The 14,474-nt window shown below is 45.6% G+C and overlaps 1 protein-coding gene across 10 annotated transcripts in view; it reads left to right on the top strand.

Annotated features, from left to right (window-relative positions):
- Positions 1 to 14,474, top strand: part of SEMA5A (semaphorin 5A) — a 478,983-nt gene that overhangs the window by 320,010 nt on the left and 144,499 nt on the right. For all 10 annotated transcript variants that reach the window (XM_058715471.1, XM_058715413.1, XM_058715424.1 and 7 more), the window contains 2 exons: positions 6,911 to 7,196; positions 10,250 to 10,385. In XM_058715471.1, the coding sequence (XP_058571454.1) occupies positions 6,911 to 7,196; positions 10,250 to 10,385 (422 nt within the window). The remainder of the gene's footprint in view (positions 1 to 6,910; positions 7,197 to 10,249; positions 10,386 to 14,474) is intronic.

The raw sequence follows: 14,474 nt of genomic DNA, 5'->3' as shown, positions 1-14,474 counted from the left end.
CAGCCCAGGTCCCCGTGCTATTAGCTGCTCTCGTGTGACTCCACAAACCCACAGAAATAACACATTTGCAGCAGATCATATTCCCCTGGAAGAGAGAAGGAATCAGGTTTGCTGGAACCATGTTTCTAGTTTTAGGCAATGCTTTTCCTCCTGCCAGGTGCTCAGTGACTGAAGGAGCTGGGGATCCGGGGCTCACTTTGCTCTCAGTGACCACCAAGGACACGCTGCCACCACGGGACACACACGGGAAAGTGGGTCATGAACTTCTCTTTCAAACCCCTCGGTGCCTCTCCAGTAGCAGTTGAAATGCAAACTGGGTTTGGGTTTGCGGGGTTGCTGTCCTGGCCCTTCTCCTGTCTCCTGATTCCTTCATCCCAACACTGGTCCATCCCGTTCCTGGCTGCTCTGAGGGTCTTCTCTCAGTGGCTGTCTCTCCAGCTCCTGGCCTGGTGTCCCCTCCCAGCCTGACTTCTGCCTTTTCCCTGGTCCTCTCCTTTCTGACCCTTGAATTCACCCCCATTGTTCTTGTCGTCCTTGTGATGACTTGTCGGTCTGTGTTGTTTGTTTCTTCACTCTGTCCCCCAGGGCATGGGCTGTATCTGTCACTTTACCACGTCTTCGCACCCAGTGCCCGGCACGGTCCCCCCGGTAGGTGGTACGTGCCTGGTGATGGAGGAGTGCTGGCATTCAAGGCTCTGTCTATAGCACCTCGACGTTTCGTGCCAAATCTGCTGGTGGGAACAAAGACCCTGATTTGATATACAGAATGCAAAGCTTGTGATTGAGCTTGTTCAATAAATACTGGCGATATGTTTACCAATATGTGTGTTAATATTAATTTATGTATTTTGTATGTACATATATATTTATTATATTTTTTATTTACAGATGCAAATGGTGATCTGTATTTTGATGATTAGCCATTAGGCGCTAAGCAGTGGACGTGCATTGCCTTTGGTTCCCCCAGTGATACGTATTGGGCATCGTTAACCACCTTTCTAAAAGGGAGGGAACAGGGTGCTGTTAAAGAACTTGGCTAAGTTCACACAGCCAGTAGGTGGAAGTGTTGAGCCATATATACATATGCCTCAATACTATATGTATATACATGTACATGATACACATACACACATACATACACAGACAGACATGTATTATCTGCCCATCTGTCTGTCTTTTACTGGAAATCTTAGGGAAAGCTTTAGCACCTCAGTGGCTTTTAAACCACACTGTGCTTAATTTCATTTAATTTTAGTTTACTTATCCATGCTTACTAAATACCTAGATGAAATTAGTTTACTCTGGAACACCCTGAAGCACATTTTCATGTAGCTGTAACAAAGGGAGAGATGCCTAGTAAGAGAGTGTATGGAATTTAGGAATATATATATGAGAATCGTTTGGGTCGTGACTGACCCCCCCAAAATCAGGGAATTAAAAATATCTGGCTCACTATGTCACGTCTAAAGATTGTTTCCACTAACTCCTTTTCTTTTTGTGGAATAGCTTGCTATTTTAAAAACTCGACGTGGCTTTACGTTTCCTACATTTTGATCACCTGTAAGCTTAGCATTTGCATATTTGATAATTCATTATCATTATGTGAGGTTCTACTAAATATAAGTTATTAAGAGGGACATCAAAAGTAAATGATGAAATGATGTAGGCATCGTTTATTGGGATCTTACCACATACCAGTCTCTTTAATCCTTATGGCGAAGTAGGTCTTTTGGGCCCTGAATTGTCATCTAGGATGAAACATCTAGCATTCCAGATGTCTTTGATCCAGCCCAGGGTTTCAATCTGGGATGGGTAGAGCCACAACCCACATGGGCCCCATGCCCAGGCATTTTCTAGTCTGCCTTGGGCAAGTGTATTGCAAGGTGGCCTTTGACTGAGAAAGGATTCATGATAGATTGTGATTCTAGTAACATTTTTGTAGAGTTGGAAAATCAGAATTCCTGTCTTCCACATCCATTCTCGTCAATGTGGACAGATATTTCTTTTCTTTTTTTCTTTTTTTTTGAGAGACAGAGATAGGGCATGAGTGGGGGGAGGGGCAGAGAGAGAAGGAGACACAGAATCTGAAGCAGGTTCCAGGCTCAGCTGTCGGCACAGAACTTGACACGGGGCTTGAACTCACGAAACACAAGATCTTGACCTGAGCCGAAGTCGGACGCTTAACTGAATGAGCCACCCAGGTGCCCCAAGAAATATTTCTGTATGAAGAAACTGCTAATGATCTGGTCACTCCTGAACATGAGGCACCTCCAGCCTGATGCAGTAGGTGTTGCAATAGAAAGAATATAGAAAGGAAGGATCCATATTGACGTTCAGCATCTGATTTTACGTGGTCCAGATCGTCTCGAAAATGTTGAAGCTTTTGTTCTTCTCATTGCTCATGTTTATTCTATTATGAATCTCTTCTCTTACCCGTATCTGCATGGCCACTAATAAGTAAATGTAGAAAATAAACGTCCCGCTATCACGATCCATATCTCCTCTTGCGACGTGACAGATTTTGTAACGTGCTCTGTAATCCGTAACTCAGTATGTTTTCTAAGCATGAGAAAAAACCAGCTTCTCCATGCCTAGATTTATGGTAAGCTGACATATACTCATGTCGGTTTTTTTCTGAATTAGCAGCACACCTACTATTCGTGTAGAGCTCTAATGACAGTAAAGAATAAAGGACCGCTCAGATCTCTCTTTCACGCACTCACACTCATTGTAGACAGGAAGGCAGAGCCTGATTTATGACTTGTTCAGTTCACTCAGGAGCGACAGATCACTGGTTTGTGGTGAATTGCATTTTAACAAGAGACAGAACTTAAATAATGGGAGGGAAACAATGTGCATCTTGTTGCAGCGCCTGGTGAGATTCAAACATCCCCTGCCTCCAGATTGATATCTGCAAATGGGAGAGAGACGTGGCTGTCTGTCTAACAACGATTCCTGCTTTTGTACTGTCTTTGGAGAAGGAGCAGGATGCTGGCCGAGTTTCAAAGGGCTCTGCTTTCCAGGAGACGGGGCTTCCTGATCTGACGGCAGTTCACACAGTCAGGGACCCATCCCCGTCCTGAAGGACCACTGCAGGACGGCAGGATGCGTCTCCAAGGGTCGCTTAGCTCCCTGACTAAATTGACCCGCGGCCTGTGCTGGGTTAGAGAACAGCGTCTGCTACACGTTGAACACAAGCTCTTCCCCAGTTTCTCGGCGGGAAATAACGCGTTCGAGCGTTTCTGTCTGAAGTGCACTCTGTCATCCTATTGCAGAATTGTTTCAGGGTGGTTTGGAGAGACGGTGGAGGTTCTCTGTGGAAAGAGGAGGCTGTGGGCCAGTCTGCGTGGTGTTACCCAGTCTTCCCCTTCGAGCAGAAATCTGAGTGAGGTGGTCCCGTGGGGCAGACTATGAACGTGGCCTCGATGCCCCAACAGGCACTCGCGGGCTCTCTGGGGCGGTGGTGGCGCCATCTGAAATAGCTTCTCTGGAGCCGGACAGACGCTTCCCAGCAGGATTCTTGCTTAATAAGCCCTTGGATTGTTGGCTCCTTCCTCCTGCTCTTCCTTCCCTGTGTCATTCCTGATGTCCCTGATAGCTGCAGGGTAAGTTTCATCTGGGCATTTGTCTTTCTGAGAAAACCTGCTCCCCGCTTTGGTTTCTAAAGCATTTTCCAGAACACTAACTTTTATTCTTGAATGCGGTTAACGCAGAGTCAATTATTCCCTCGTAGCCCATTGTTTTTGTTTGTTTGTTTGTTTGTTTGTTTCAGTGTAGTGTAATGGTAAGTGCCTACGCTCTGTGGTCAGACTGTCCAGATCCAGGACATAACCCCCACCCCATGCCCATCGCTAGTTGTGTGAGCTTGGACAGATTACCAATGAGTAACAACACAGCACCTACCTCTATGGTTTTTGTGAGTTGAATGAGCAGAGGAGTATGAAGAACCGAGCATAGAGCCTGGCACGGGAGCCTTAGCATTCTGTAGCTGTTTTTAAAATTAACAGACTCAACCTTGACTGGAAGAAACCATGAAAGATCACTTTTACCTTTGTCTCTTCTCATTTTCTTGCTCAAGTCTTCCTAGGGACATTTACTCTGGTTTCCATTCTGTTTTCCCCAGTAGCAGGAGTAGGTCTCTGTGAGGGTGTTTTCATAAATCCTGTGGACTTTGCCCAACCTCATCCACATGTGTTAGTAACTGTGGCCCTAGACTGGACACATCCAGTCCTCCACCTTCTTTCTTTGTTTTCTCCATTTTATTTATCTTTTATTTATTGATTGATTTTAAGAAAGAGAGAGAGAGAGAGAGAGAGAGAGAGAGAGAGAGAGAGAGAGGAAGCATGAGCAGGGAAGAGGCAGAGAGAGAGGGAGAGAGAGAATCCCAAGCAGGCTCTGTACCGTCAGCGCAAAGCCCGAGGCAGGGCTTGAACTCATGAGCCGTGAGATCATGACCTGAGCCGAAACCAAGAGTCAGACGCTTAACTGACTGAGCCACCGAGGCACCCCTGTTTTCTCCATTTTAGATAAGCTTTGTGGTCCTTGTTGTTGATGATGATGATTGGGACGATGTTTTTTTTTGTTGTTTGTTTTTAGTACAGCGATCAAACTGTACCACCTGGTTGGAGTGCCTGGGTGCGGGACGCGTTCTGAAACGATTTAGTCTTCCCTTTCGAATTAAACATATAGGTGAATGTTTTCTTCAGAAACCAAATACAGTTTGGCACTTGTTCCATATCTTTGCCTTTGGGGTCTCCTTCAATGAGTAATTCTCTTTTGGAGGCTCGGTGAACACAGATTCAAAAAGCTCCCCAATATTTTGCTGTGTGTTCCCAGAACACCGGTCAGAGATGTGTATCCTCCTGCTTTGTGAGCATCTCTCTCCGGTATTAAAGCATACCGTACAGACAATATAACTGAGTTCCATCTCCCACATTGTAATGCAGTCCAGTTTTCTTTCTATCCATTTCAGGTTAAAGCAGCTGTAACATAATAGCACGTTTGGCAGTTTATAAATGAAAATCAGTTCTTTTTGAGTTCTCTATTACTTCATGTGCTTAAATGACTTAACAATATCATGGACTGGGGAGGAGGACACGTTGCATGTACAACTTACACAACTTAAAGAATATTGTTACAGCTCTACAATGGAAAGTTGAATTAAAGTGAGGCATTCGGGGGTGATATCCAACATATGTGTTACTTGAAAACTGGCGACAGCTTTCTGGACAGGATGGTAGTGTAGTCAATGCCACCTCTCAATCAGTGTCCGCATTTCACAGTGGAGGTGGGCCTGCTGTGTGTCTTACTGTTACTAGTAATGTGTTGTCTTGTGGCCAAACATACTTTAGTCGTCGTGCCAGTAACATGTCTGCTGGAACAATCTAATTGGATCTGGCAAAGTCCAAGGCCAGTTGAATTGCCCCCTCCCCAAACTAATTGTCCCTGAAATATGTCCCTGTGGATACAGTTGTTGTGTGTATCTTTCCATTTATTCTGAACGCAAAGGTTTATCGCCATATTATCTTAATGGCCCTATAAAATTGAGACACTGGCTGATTGAATAGTAAGCTCCTAGCAATAGAGGAAAGAGTAAGAACCGAGGAGGGCACCTTTTGGGATGAGCCCTGGGTGTTGTATGGAAACCAATTTGACAATAAATTTCATATATTGAAAAAAAAAAAGAGTAAGAATCAAACTTGATTATTAGAATTTGTATAAAGATAAATGTTAAGGTGTGTCCGTGTCTGAAAGGGTATCATTTCTATCATCAATGGGCTCAAACAAGAAGCTATGAACATAACACTATGAATGGTAAATATGAAATTCAGTTGACAAACTATAGGATTCTTAAACTCTTCATGAGCTTGGCGATTGAGTAAAGGTTCTGCCATAATTTTGTCCTTTCTGAATCCCTATTTTTAAGCTAATTATGAGACCAGGAAGCTGGAAGGCAGTGACCCCATCTCAACACACTCTGCTCTTCTATATGGATTCTCCAGCAACCCAGAAATGAGAAAATCAGAGTCGATTCTCACAGTTACATGGTCACCATAGTAACTGGAATTGCTAAAGCTAATTCAGGACACTAAGCTGATAGTTTCAGTTTTTATTTCAGTTTTCACAAATGAAAACCATCTTAAAGTTCTCACCAAAAAAGCACATAAATTATGTCGGTCATACTCCCGTGTACAAGTAAGATCAAAGAATTTTGTTGTCTTGTACACAAACAGGGTACCATGGTGCTCCTATGTTCTGAATCGCATTGCATATTTTTCATCTCATTTTCTCCCACTCTTTCTTTTTTTGTACATTTATTTATTTATTTTTGAGAGAAAGAGAGAAAGCGCACAAGCAGGGGAGGGGCAGAGAGACAGAGGGAGACACAGAGTCCAAAGCAGGCTCCAGGCTCTGAGTGTACTGTTCTTTGACCTTTGAGGTTGTCAGCGCAGAGCCCGACATAGGACTCAAACCCAGGAACTGTGAGATCATAACCTGAGCCAAAGTCAGACAGACGCTCAACCTACAGAGCCACCCAGGCACCCCGTCCCACTCTTTCTGAAGAGCATGTCAGGATATACAAATAAACTAGTATATGTTGCTTTAAAAGTCTGTTGCAAAAGTTGCTGCCCAGTTTTGATGGCATTAGTGTCCTGTGACTGGGTGCTGTGTTAACTCAGGATGCTTATGTGTGGAATCGTGCGGGCGATTCCTTGTCAATTAGGACTTGCGTACAGTGTTCTGTCCTTAGCACAGGTCACCGAGCTGCTCATGGGGCTCTCGTTCGTCCCTTAGGAGCCAGGCATTGTCTGCACAAAAGCACGTGTCCTTGGAAAAAACACTGAGGAGGTAAGACATACAGAGATACCATATGAATGTTCACACTTTTCTTCTTCCCTCTTGTCTCCAGAACCAAACTTCGTGTCATCTTATGACATCGGAAATTTCACCTACTTCTTTTTCCGAGAAAATGCCGTGGAGCACGACTGTGGGAAAACCGTGTTCTCCAGAGCTGCCCGGGTCTGCAAGAATGACATCGGGGGGCGGTTCCTACTGGAGGACACCTGGACCACGTTCATGAAGGCTCGCTTGAACTGCTCCCGGCCCGGGGAGGTCCCCTTTTACTACAACGAACTGCAGAGCACTTTCTTCCTGCCCGAGCTGGATCTGATCTATGGCATCTTTACCACCAATGTGTAAGTAACTGGAAGAAAATTCTTTCCCTGCTCCTCTGTCCATTGTGCATGCGTCTGCTGTTCTTTGACCTTTGAGAAGTTGGAAAGTTGCTTTAAAGGAAATCTTTCTTATTTTACTGGGCCAACGGCCAAATAAATGTTTGAGTATGAATTAAATATTATGCAAATACAGTGTGATTTCTGAGACTTGGTATTCGGGAAATAAAGTGAAGCAAAAAAAGTTTCAGTCTGTCCTTAGGTAATTGTAGCATCAAGTTACCTGACTGTAATTTTCTCCTTCCTGATTCACCGATGTGTTCTGGGCACTGTCTGAAATGCTGGTACATATTAGACGCATTTTTTTTCCACATGCAGTTACGCACTTGGGCACAATGAAGGCAGTGTTTTCTGAGTCTGATCTTTAAGTAGTATATTTCGTGCCCACACCTCCGGTCGTAAGTGAAACGCACATTGTCACTTTCCCGTAGCTGCATTTTCAACCGTTGTTCTAGGAGACGGCTAACCTGGGCAGGCTTTTCTAAAATGATGACTGTACTTTAAAAATATCCTTGAAAAAAACGATAACGTCTTTTTGTTTTTCTTGTGGGAGGTGATACTCCTAGCTCCAGAACTGATAAATTTTGGATAAGGGAAAGCATGTGAAGTTTCCTGATCTTTCATTCACTCTTACTCTGGTGGAGTTGTAGCGTGACCCACATCTATTTCCCATTCTTTGCTGGTGTGCAGTGAAAGATTCAACAGGATCACATCCCGCCCCCGGGGGTGACAGATCCCCTTTTCATACTCAGACTCTGGGCCCCCTTTCAGTGGTAATGGTGGTCCGCAGTGTGGACTCTGCTTTGGACCATCTTTGAGTCTCTATTCTGGCAACTTAACAATGCAGAAAAAATGGAATCAAGGCAGTTTGAAAGTGCTGATAAAGAGTGTGGGATGACCAGCCATTCCAGCTTGTCTGGGATCGTCTCAGCTTCAGCATCTAGACGAGTCCTGCATCCCAGGGAAACCCCGGGGTCCTGGGAGAATCGAGGATGCCTACCCAGGAATTGGTGTAGAACCCCTTGATCTGCTCCTTTCTTCCATGTTACTCTTTCCCTCTGTCCTCTCCCCTGCTGAGCTTAAGTGTTAACAGTCACTCGATAATAACATTTACTCCGTGAAGAGTCTTCTTTCTGACATGAAGTTAGAAGAAGGCTGAAATGGATGGCACCCCACCCACCCCACCCCACCATGACACCTTCATTGTAAATCTGGTTTTCAACCCCAGAGCTTATTTTCCCTCCTTGATACGTTTCTTTTAAAAAAATCAATTTATAGTTTCTGAAGCTGATTTGCTTTCCAAAACCCAGTTTAAGAAATCGCGTCGGCTGCACAAGATGAATGTTCAGTTGCTGACTTGACATCAATTTTACACACAATGGGAGCTGGGCTTACTTAGCTGTTCATTCCCCTGGCTCTGGGCAAAGACAATTTAAAAAGTTATGGAAATACTCCGTCTGGACTGTTCAATGGTCAATTTAGACACTCGCAAAAATAAGTTTCAGACTATTCCAGACGATTTGTTTAGTGTTGCAAGTGTCCATCATATTGGACATCACCCAGTATATAGCATCTATCTATATCTGTCTATCTATCTATCTATCTATCTATCTATCTATCTATCTATCTATCATCTACTATCTATCTATCTATCTATCTATCTATCTATCATCTATGTGTCTATCTATCTATCTATCTATCTATCTATCTATCATCTATGTGTCTATCTATCTATCTATCTATCATTTATCTATCTATATTAGAGGTAGAATTGCTAGATCTTTCCTCTCTGTCTCAAACACTTACTCTCACCAGGTCTTGGGAAGAACTTTGGGATCCATCCATTTCTAGTTCCACCATACGCCCCGCCTCTCTTCGTTCTCATGTCTCAGCCTTGATCTTACCTTCTGGACAGATGACCACATTCTTGACAAGACTTGCTCCAAACCGAAAGAAAACGATGATGGGGGGCAGCCAGCAGTGGATGAGTACATCACGCTGTGGCTCAGCTCTCTGGTGTTGCTGCTCATCGTTTGCTTTGCCTCTGTATGTTCATCAAGGTCTCTTAGCACTGGGGAGTGGGGATGAAGGTCACTCCCCTCGCTCATTCTGCCCTAGGACTGGGTGGTTTTCTCACCCCCTGGCCATGAGCTGGGCTGCAGGAAATGGCCTACTTACTACCGCGTGGAGTCGCTGAAGGTTTTACCATCGTGTTCCCGGGTGTCTAAAAATGGTGGCTCACAGACAGCAAAAACCCGAGCTGTGCTCGAAAAAAGCAGATTTCTTTAACCAGACCATATTTTGCTGTTTCCACAGTTAGCAAAAGGGCGCCGGACTCCTGAGAGCCTCTCATTTACAGCTGTCTCGGCAGAGCCTGAACTCTGATTTGAGGTTTCGAGATTTCCTATGTCAGTGCCATGTCAAATTTTTCTCTCTGACCCTTCGGACTTAAAATGCTTTTCGAATTAAAAAAAATGTACATAAATGAAGGGTCTCTGACAGGGACTTTTTGCAAAATGCTTTCGGTTGATTATTTTTGAAAGGCTTGCAAACAGACACCGCTCTCTGGGGATCTAACAAAAAGAAGCAGCAGCCACAGTTTGCCCGCTGCCGTCTGAAAGAACCAGATGAACAGTTGGGACAAGAGCCACCAGGACCGTTGAGAGGCTCCAGCCCCCGGAGGAGAACGTCTTTTTCCTCCTGTTTTTAAAAGGCCTGACAAACGGCTCTTCACAACCCTCTGTCCTCTTGTTGCGGCTGAGTGAATTAATCCCATCCGGCAGGATTAGAAGTGTCATAACCGCTAAATAGTCTTGTTTCTGCACCTAAGTGTTTGTTCTCCCACAAGGAGACCACAGAGTGACATCAGTCACTGCTTCGGCTTCATCCCTGTGTGGGGGGGGACTTAGGACACTGTGATCCTGAGGTTCTCCGGAAGGTGCCTGCGCTAGGGGTCCCCGCAGGACTCTGACCTGCCCCCCTTCCTCTCTCTTCCCTCCCCCTCCCCCTCCCCCCAGGAACAGCATCGCTGCCTCGGCCGTGTGTGTCTTCAACCTGAGTGCCATCTCCCAGGCCTTCAACGGGCCCTTCAAGTACCAGGAGAACTCGCGCTCCGCCTGGCTGCCGTATCCCAACCCCAACCCCAACTTCCAGGTAATTTCAGGGGGGTGGGGAAGGCACTCATTCCTCTTGTGTAGACAGCCTGGGACAGTGTAAAGCTGGGTACGTGCACAACGCAGCTGGGCTCTCCCCTGACCCTCACGGACGTGCCCACGCTCAGCCTGGCTCATGGAATATGGCCGAGGCCTTTTGTCAGCTGAGGTGCCCCGGGCGAAAAGGGGCCGTTTGTCAGCTGGGACGCCGAGGCTGACCTGAAAAAGGCCAGAATAAAGCAGCAGGCTGGGAAGCCAAGCTTCAATTCGTGCTAATGATGGCGGACCCTGTGTCCCCAGAAGCTCTGATCCCTAATGAATGACGCCGTAGTGAATGGAGCCCAGGGCACAGAGCAGTGGAGACGCACAAACAGAATTAGAGCACTAATTGGTGGACGTGGGGAGATTTCCTGTCGGGGTGAGTGGGACGTGATGATGCAGCTGGGGGGAAGCAGAGCAGGTGGTGGCCATTAGCTCACGAATCACAAAACTGCAGGGTGTTTGAGCTATAAGGGGCTCTACGTCATTTTCTCTCATCTTCCGATGTTCAGAAGAAGCTGGGACCAAAAGAAATGTGATTTCCTCATGTCTGGTCCATCAGCAGGTGTATTAGTCTGCTCAGGTGGCCATCACAAAATACCACCGACTGGGCGGCGTGAATGACAGACGTATGTTTCGTCACAGTTCTGGAGGCTGGAAGTCCAAGATCAAGGTTCTGGTTGATTCAGTTTCTGGTGAATCGCTTCCTCTCTTAAAAATGGCCACCTTCTGACTGTGTCCTCACGTAGCCTTTCTACAGTGACTGGGGGGAGACCCTAATCCTGTGGGATCAAGGCCCCACCCTCGTGAACCCACTGAACCTTAATTACTCCCTTCCAGGCCCTATCTCCAAAGACAGCCACCTTAAGGGTTGGGGGTTCAACATATGCAATTGGGGGAGACACAAACATTCAGACCGCAGCAGCAGGCTTCCCTCGAGGGCCCCCCTTCTGACACAGATGCTCATACCATCATTGTCGTCGTCATTGTGCGTGTAATTTTTAGTACCGCCGCGTTCAAGACCCTGTGCTCGTCATGTTGCCCGCTGGCAACGGTGTTGGGATCAGTGACAAATTCTCCCGCAGACAGACAGGGGTGCCGAGCCTCCGTGCAGAGATTCAGTCAGGCCAAGGACACTGGCTGATCAGTCGCTGAGCTGAGATCTCAACGCCAGTCCTCAGATGCAAAGCCCCACCCTCTTCTGGCTAAAAGACCACTAGTTACCGTAACTAATCCGAGTTAGAACTGGGTTCTGTACCCAGGCGTCCACGTTCTGGTTGGTTGATCATCCCACCACCTAAAACTTTTGGCTTTTGAGAAAACTAGGAGTATAGAAAGGGTTCAATTATTTTATACTTTCCTTGGACTTTGGCAGGGACCGTTCAATTGTAACTGTTTTTTTTTTTTTTTTTTTTAAATTTTTTTTTTTCAACGTTTTTCATTTATTTTTGGGACAGACAGAGACAGAGCATGAATGGGGGAGGGGCAGAGAGAGAGGGAGACACAGAATCGGAAACAGGCTCCAGGCTCCGAGCCATCAGCCCAGAGCCTGACGCGGGGCTCGAACTCACGGACCGCGAGATCGTGACCTGGCTGAAGTCGGACGCTTAACCGACTGCGCCACCCAGGCGCCCCAATTGTAACTGTTTTGAAAGAATTTTTTTTAATTAAATTTTTGGTAATTTAAGAGCATGGGATTGGGGACAGATGGGTGGTTTTTACAACCTCTTTCCCATTTTGATGCTTTACTGGGGGCATTCTGTTAGCATCTTCTGTCTCTCGTTCTCATCAATAAGATGAGGAAAGTGGGATACGAAGGCACAGGAATATTTTAGGAATAAACTTTGGTAATATTGATTAATGTGCCTTGCTGACTGTAGAATGTAGTTGGAGAAGGTGACTCTTAGGGACCATTCACTGGGTGCCTTCTGGGGTCCCACATTGTGCCAATGCTTTATATACCTGCCCTGCTGTCTCCTCTCCCCAGCTCTGTAAGGTAGGCATCGTCATCCACACTTTAGAAGTCAGGAAACCGAGTGACCAATTTATATGTATCACCCTAGCCCCGCTACTCAGAAAATTCAGTACCGGTTCAGTACAAAGAGATTCATATCACAGGTCAAGCGGCTAACAGCTTAGTGGGAACCAAACCTGAAGTGACCACGGCTCCTCATGGCATAGACGGTTTATGTCATTATTAACTGAACACTGACGCTTCGCCCCTTTGTTGAGTCTCCATCTGAATTTCTCCCTGTCCTCAGATGATGGGGTACAGCGTAACTGTTTAAGAAGGCCCTCCATAAAATCCTGAAGGTGGAATATATCATTCCTCTTAAGAAGGTGCTTTGTAAAGTCCTGAAGGTGAAAAACAATTAACGAAGATGCTCCCTTTATTTACAGTGTACTCTTAATGCCTTGATGTTTCTATTGCAAAAGTCTTCATAATGAACAGTGACTTAATAAACCCCTGATGCCTTACCACCTCCAGGCAGTGGATAACTTTTAGCCCTTTTGTCTGAACATATTTGTAGCACACAGCAAAATCTCTCATTTCCTAAGGCCACGGGCCTCTGGTTTTATAATGCCAGTGTCACACGGAGAGGCTTACGTTTATGAGATGGGAGTAGGTTCATGCCATATAACAAATGAAGCTTGCACAAATGTGACATGCATTTCAGGCAGGAAGCTTGCTTAGCTGGGCTTAACTTGTTAGGGTAGAATTTTAAGATTTACAGGGAACTAAAATTTAAATTTTTTTTTTAATGTTTATTTATTTTTGAGACAGAGAGGGACAGAGCATGAACGGGGGAGGGTCAGAGAGAGAGGGAGACACAGAATCCGAAACAGGCTCCAGGCTCCGAGCTGTCAGCACAGAGCCCGACACGGGGCTCGAACTCGTCAACCGCGACATCGTGACCTGAGCCGAAGTCAGACGCTCAACCAACTGAGCCACCCAGGCGCCCCAGGGGAACTCAAATTTTAGATGATGACAATTCCTTGTATATTTTCTGGTACAAAAATGTACCAATGGTTTTCTTTTGGTTTATCGTATTTGGTAACCATGATAGCATTGGCATCCTTACTGATATTCATGAGACCATGTAGCTGGCACAGGGTGGGAATACATTTTGAATTAAGGATCCTTCCACTAGTCGTTATGTTTGCAGTAACCAACAGTGAGAAGTGGTTCAATTTTTTCCATTCTTGTTTGCCTAGTGACATTTGGAATTTTATGCAGCATTTATAATAAGAAGTAGCAAGTTAGTTGGAGGAACAGAAATGTGATTCAGGTTCAGGAAGAAGAATGGGTCGGGAAGGACAGTGCATCATTTTGCAAGATGTAATATAGAAACCTCAATTGAGAACAATAACAAAACAGCAAAAGATAGCGTTTTTATAGTTGCAATCTAGAAACCACCGTAAGTAGTTCTATGGAAGCCTACCCCGTTAGAGCCTGCGGTCCAAGTCATCTTGGCCCTGAACTTCACTAGGAAAACAGCATTGGTCGGTAACAGGAAACACCATCCAGACCCAGTGAACAGACTCCGCAATTTTCTGTGCGTTTTTGACAACCACCAATCAGAAATGATGGAGCTAAAATGGAAAACAGACCCTTAAGTGGTCAGACAGATGAGGAGGTCATTCTTGGGCCAAATGAAGGGGTGGACCAGGTCCTCGGGACCCTGTGATACACAGCGCACGTTTGCAGTAAGATGGGAAGAAGAGAGCCAATCAGATCGGGCACTCTGAGCACGAGGCCGGGTGATTGTGGAGCTGCGCAAAACTCCAGCAAACTGGAAAGAGGATGGGATCTATTGTCTCTGCAACAAACAAAAATGCGAGTATTATAGCATTAAAAAAATGAGTCGAATGACTGTCTTTATTACTTTCAGAAGTGTTAGCAAGACAACCATTGTGGTTTGTAACCCACTTGAGGACCGTGACATTTGTCTTGTTACCCTCTTGCACGGAGTCCCCAAGGTGTCACAGAGACACCTGCGGGAACCCAGTGTGTGAGGCACAGCTAGAGAATTTGCAGCGCATTAGAGAG

This window comes from Neofelis nebulosa, chromosome 1, assembly GCF_028018385.1.
Source record: "Neofelis nebulosa isolate mNeoNeb1 chromosome 1, mNeoNeb1.pri, whole genome shotgun sequence".
Taxonomy (NCBI): domain Eukaryota; kingdom Metazoa; phylum Chordata; class Mammalia; order Carnivora; family Felidae; genus Neofelis; species Neofelis nebulosa.
This window is presented reverse-complemented; position numbering and strand designations above follow the sequence as displayed.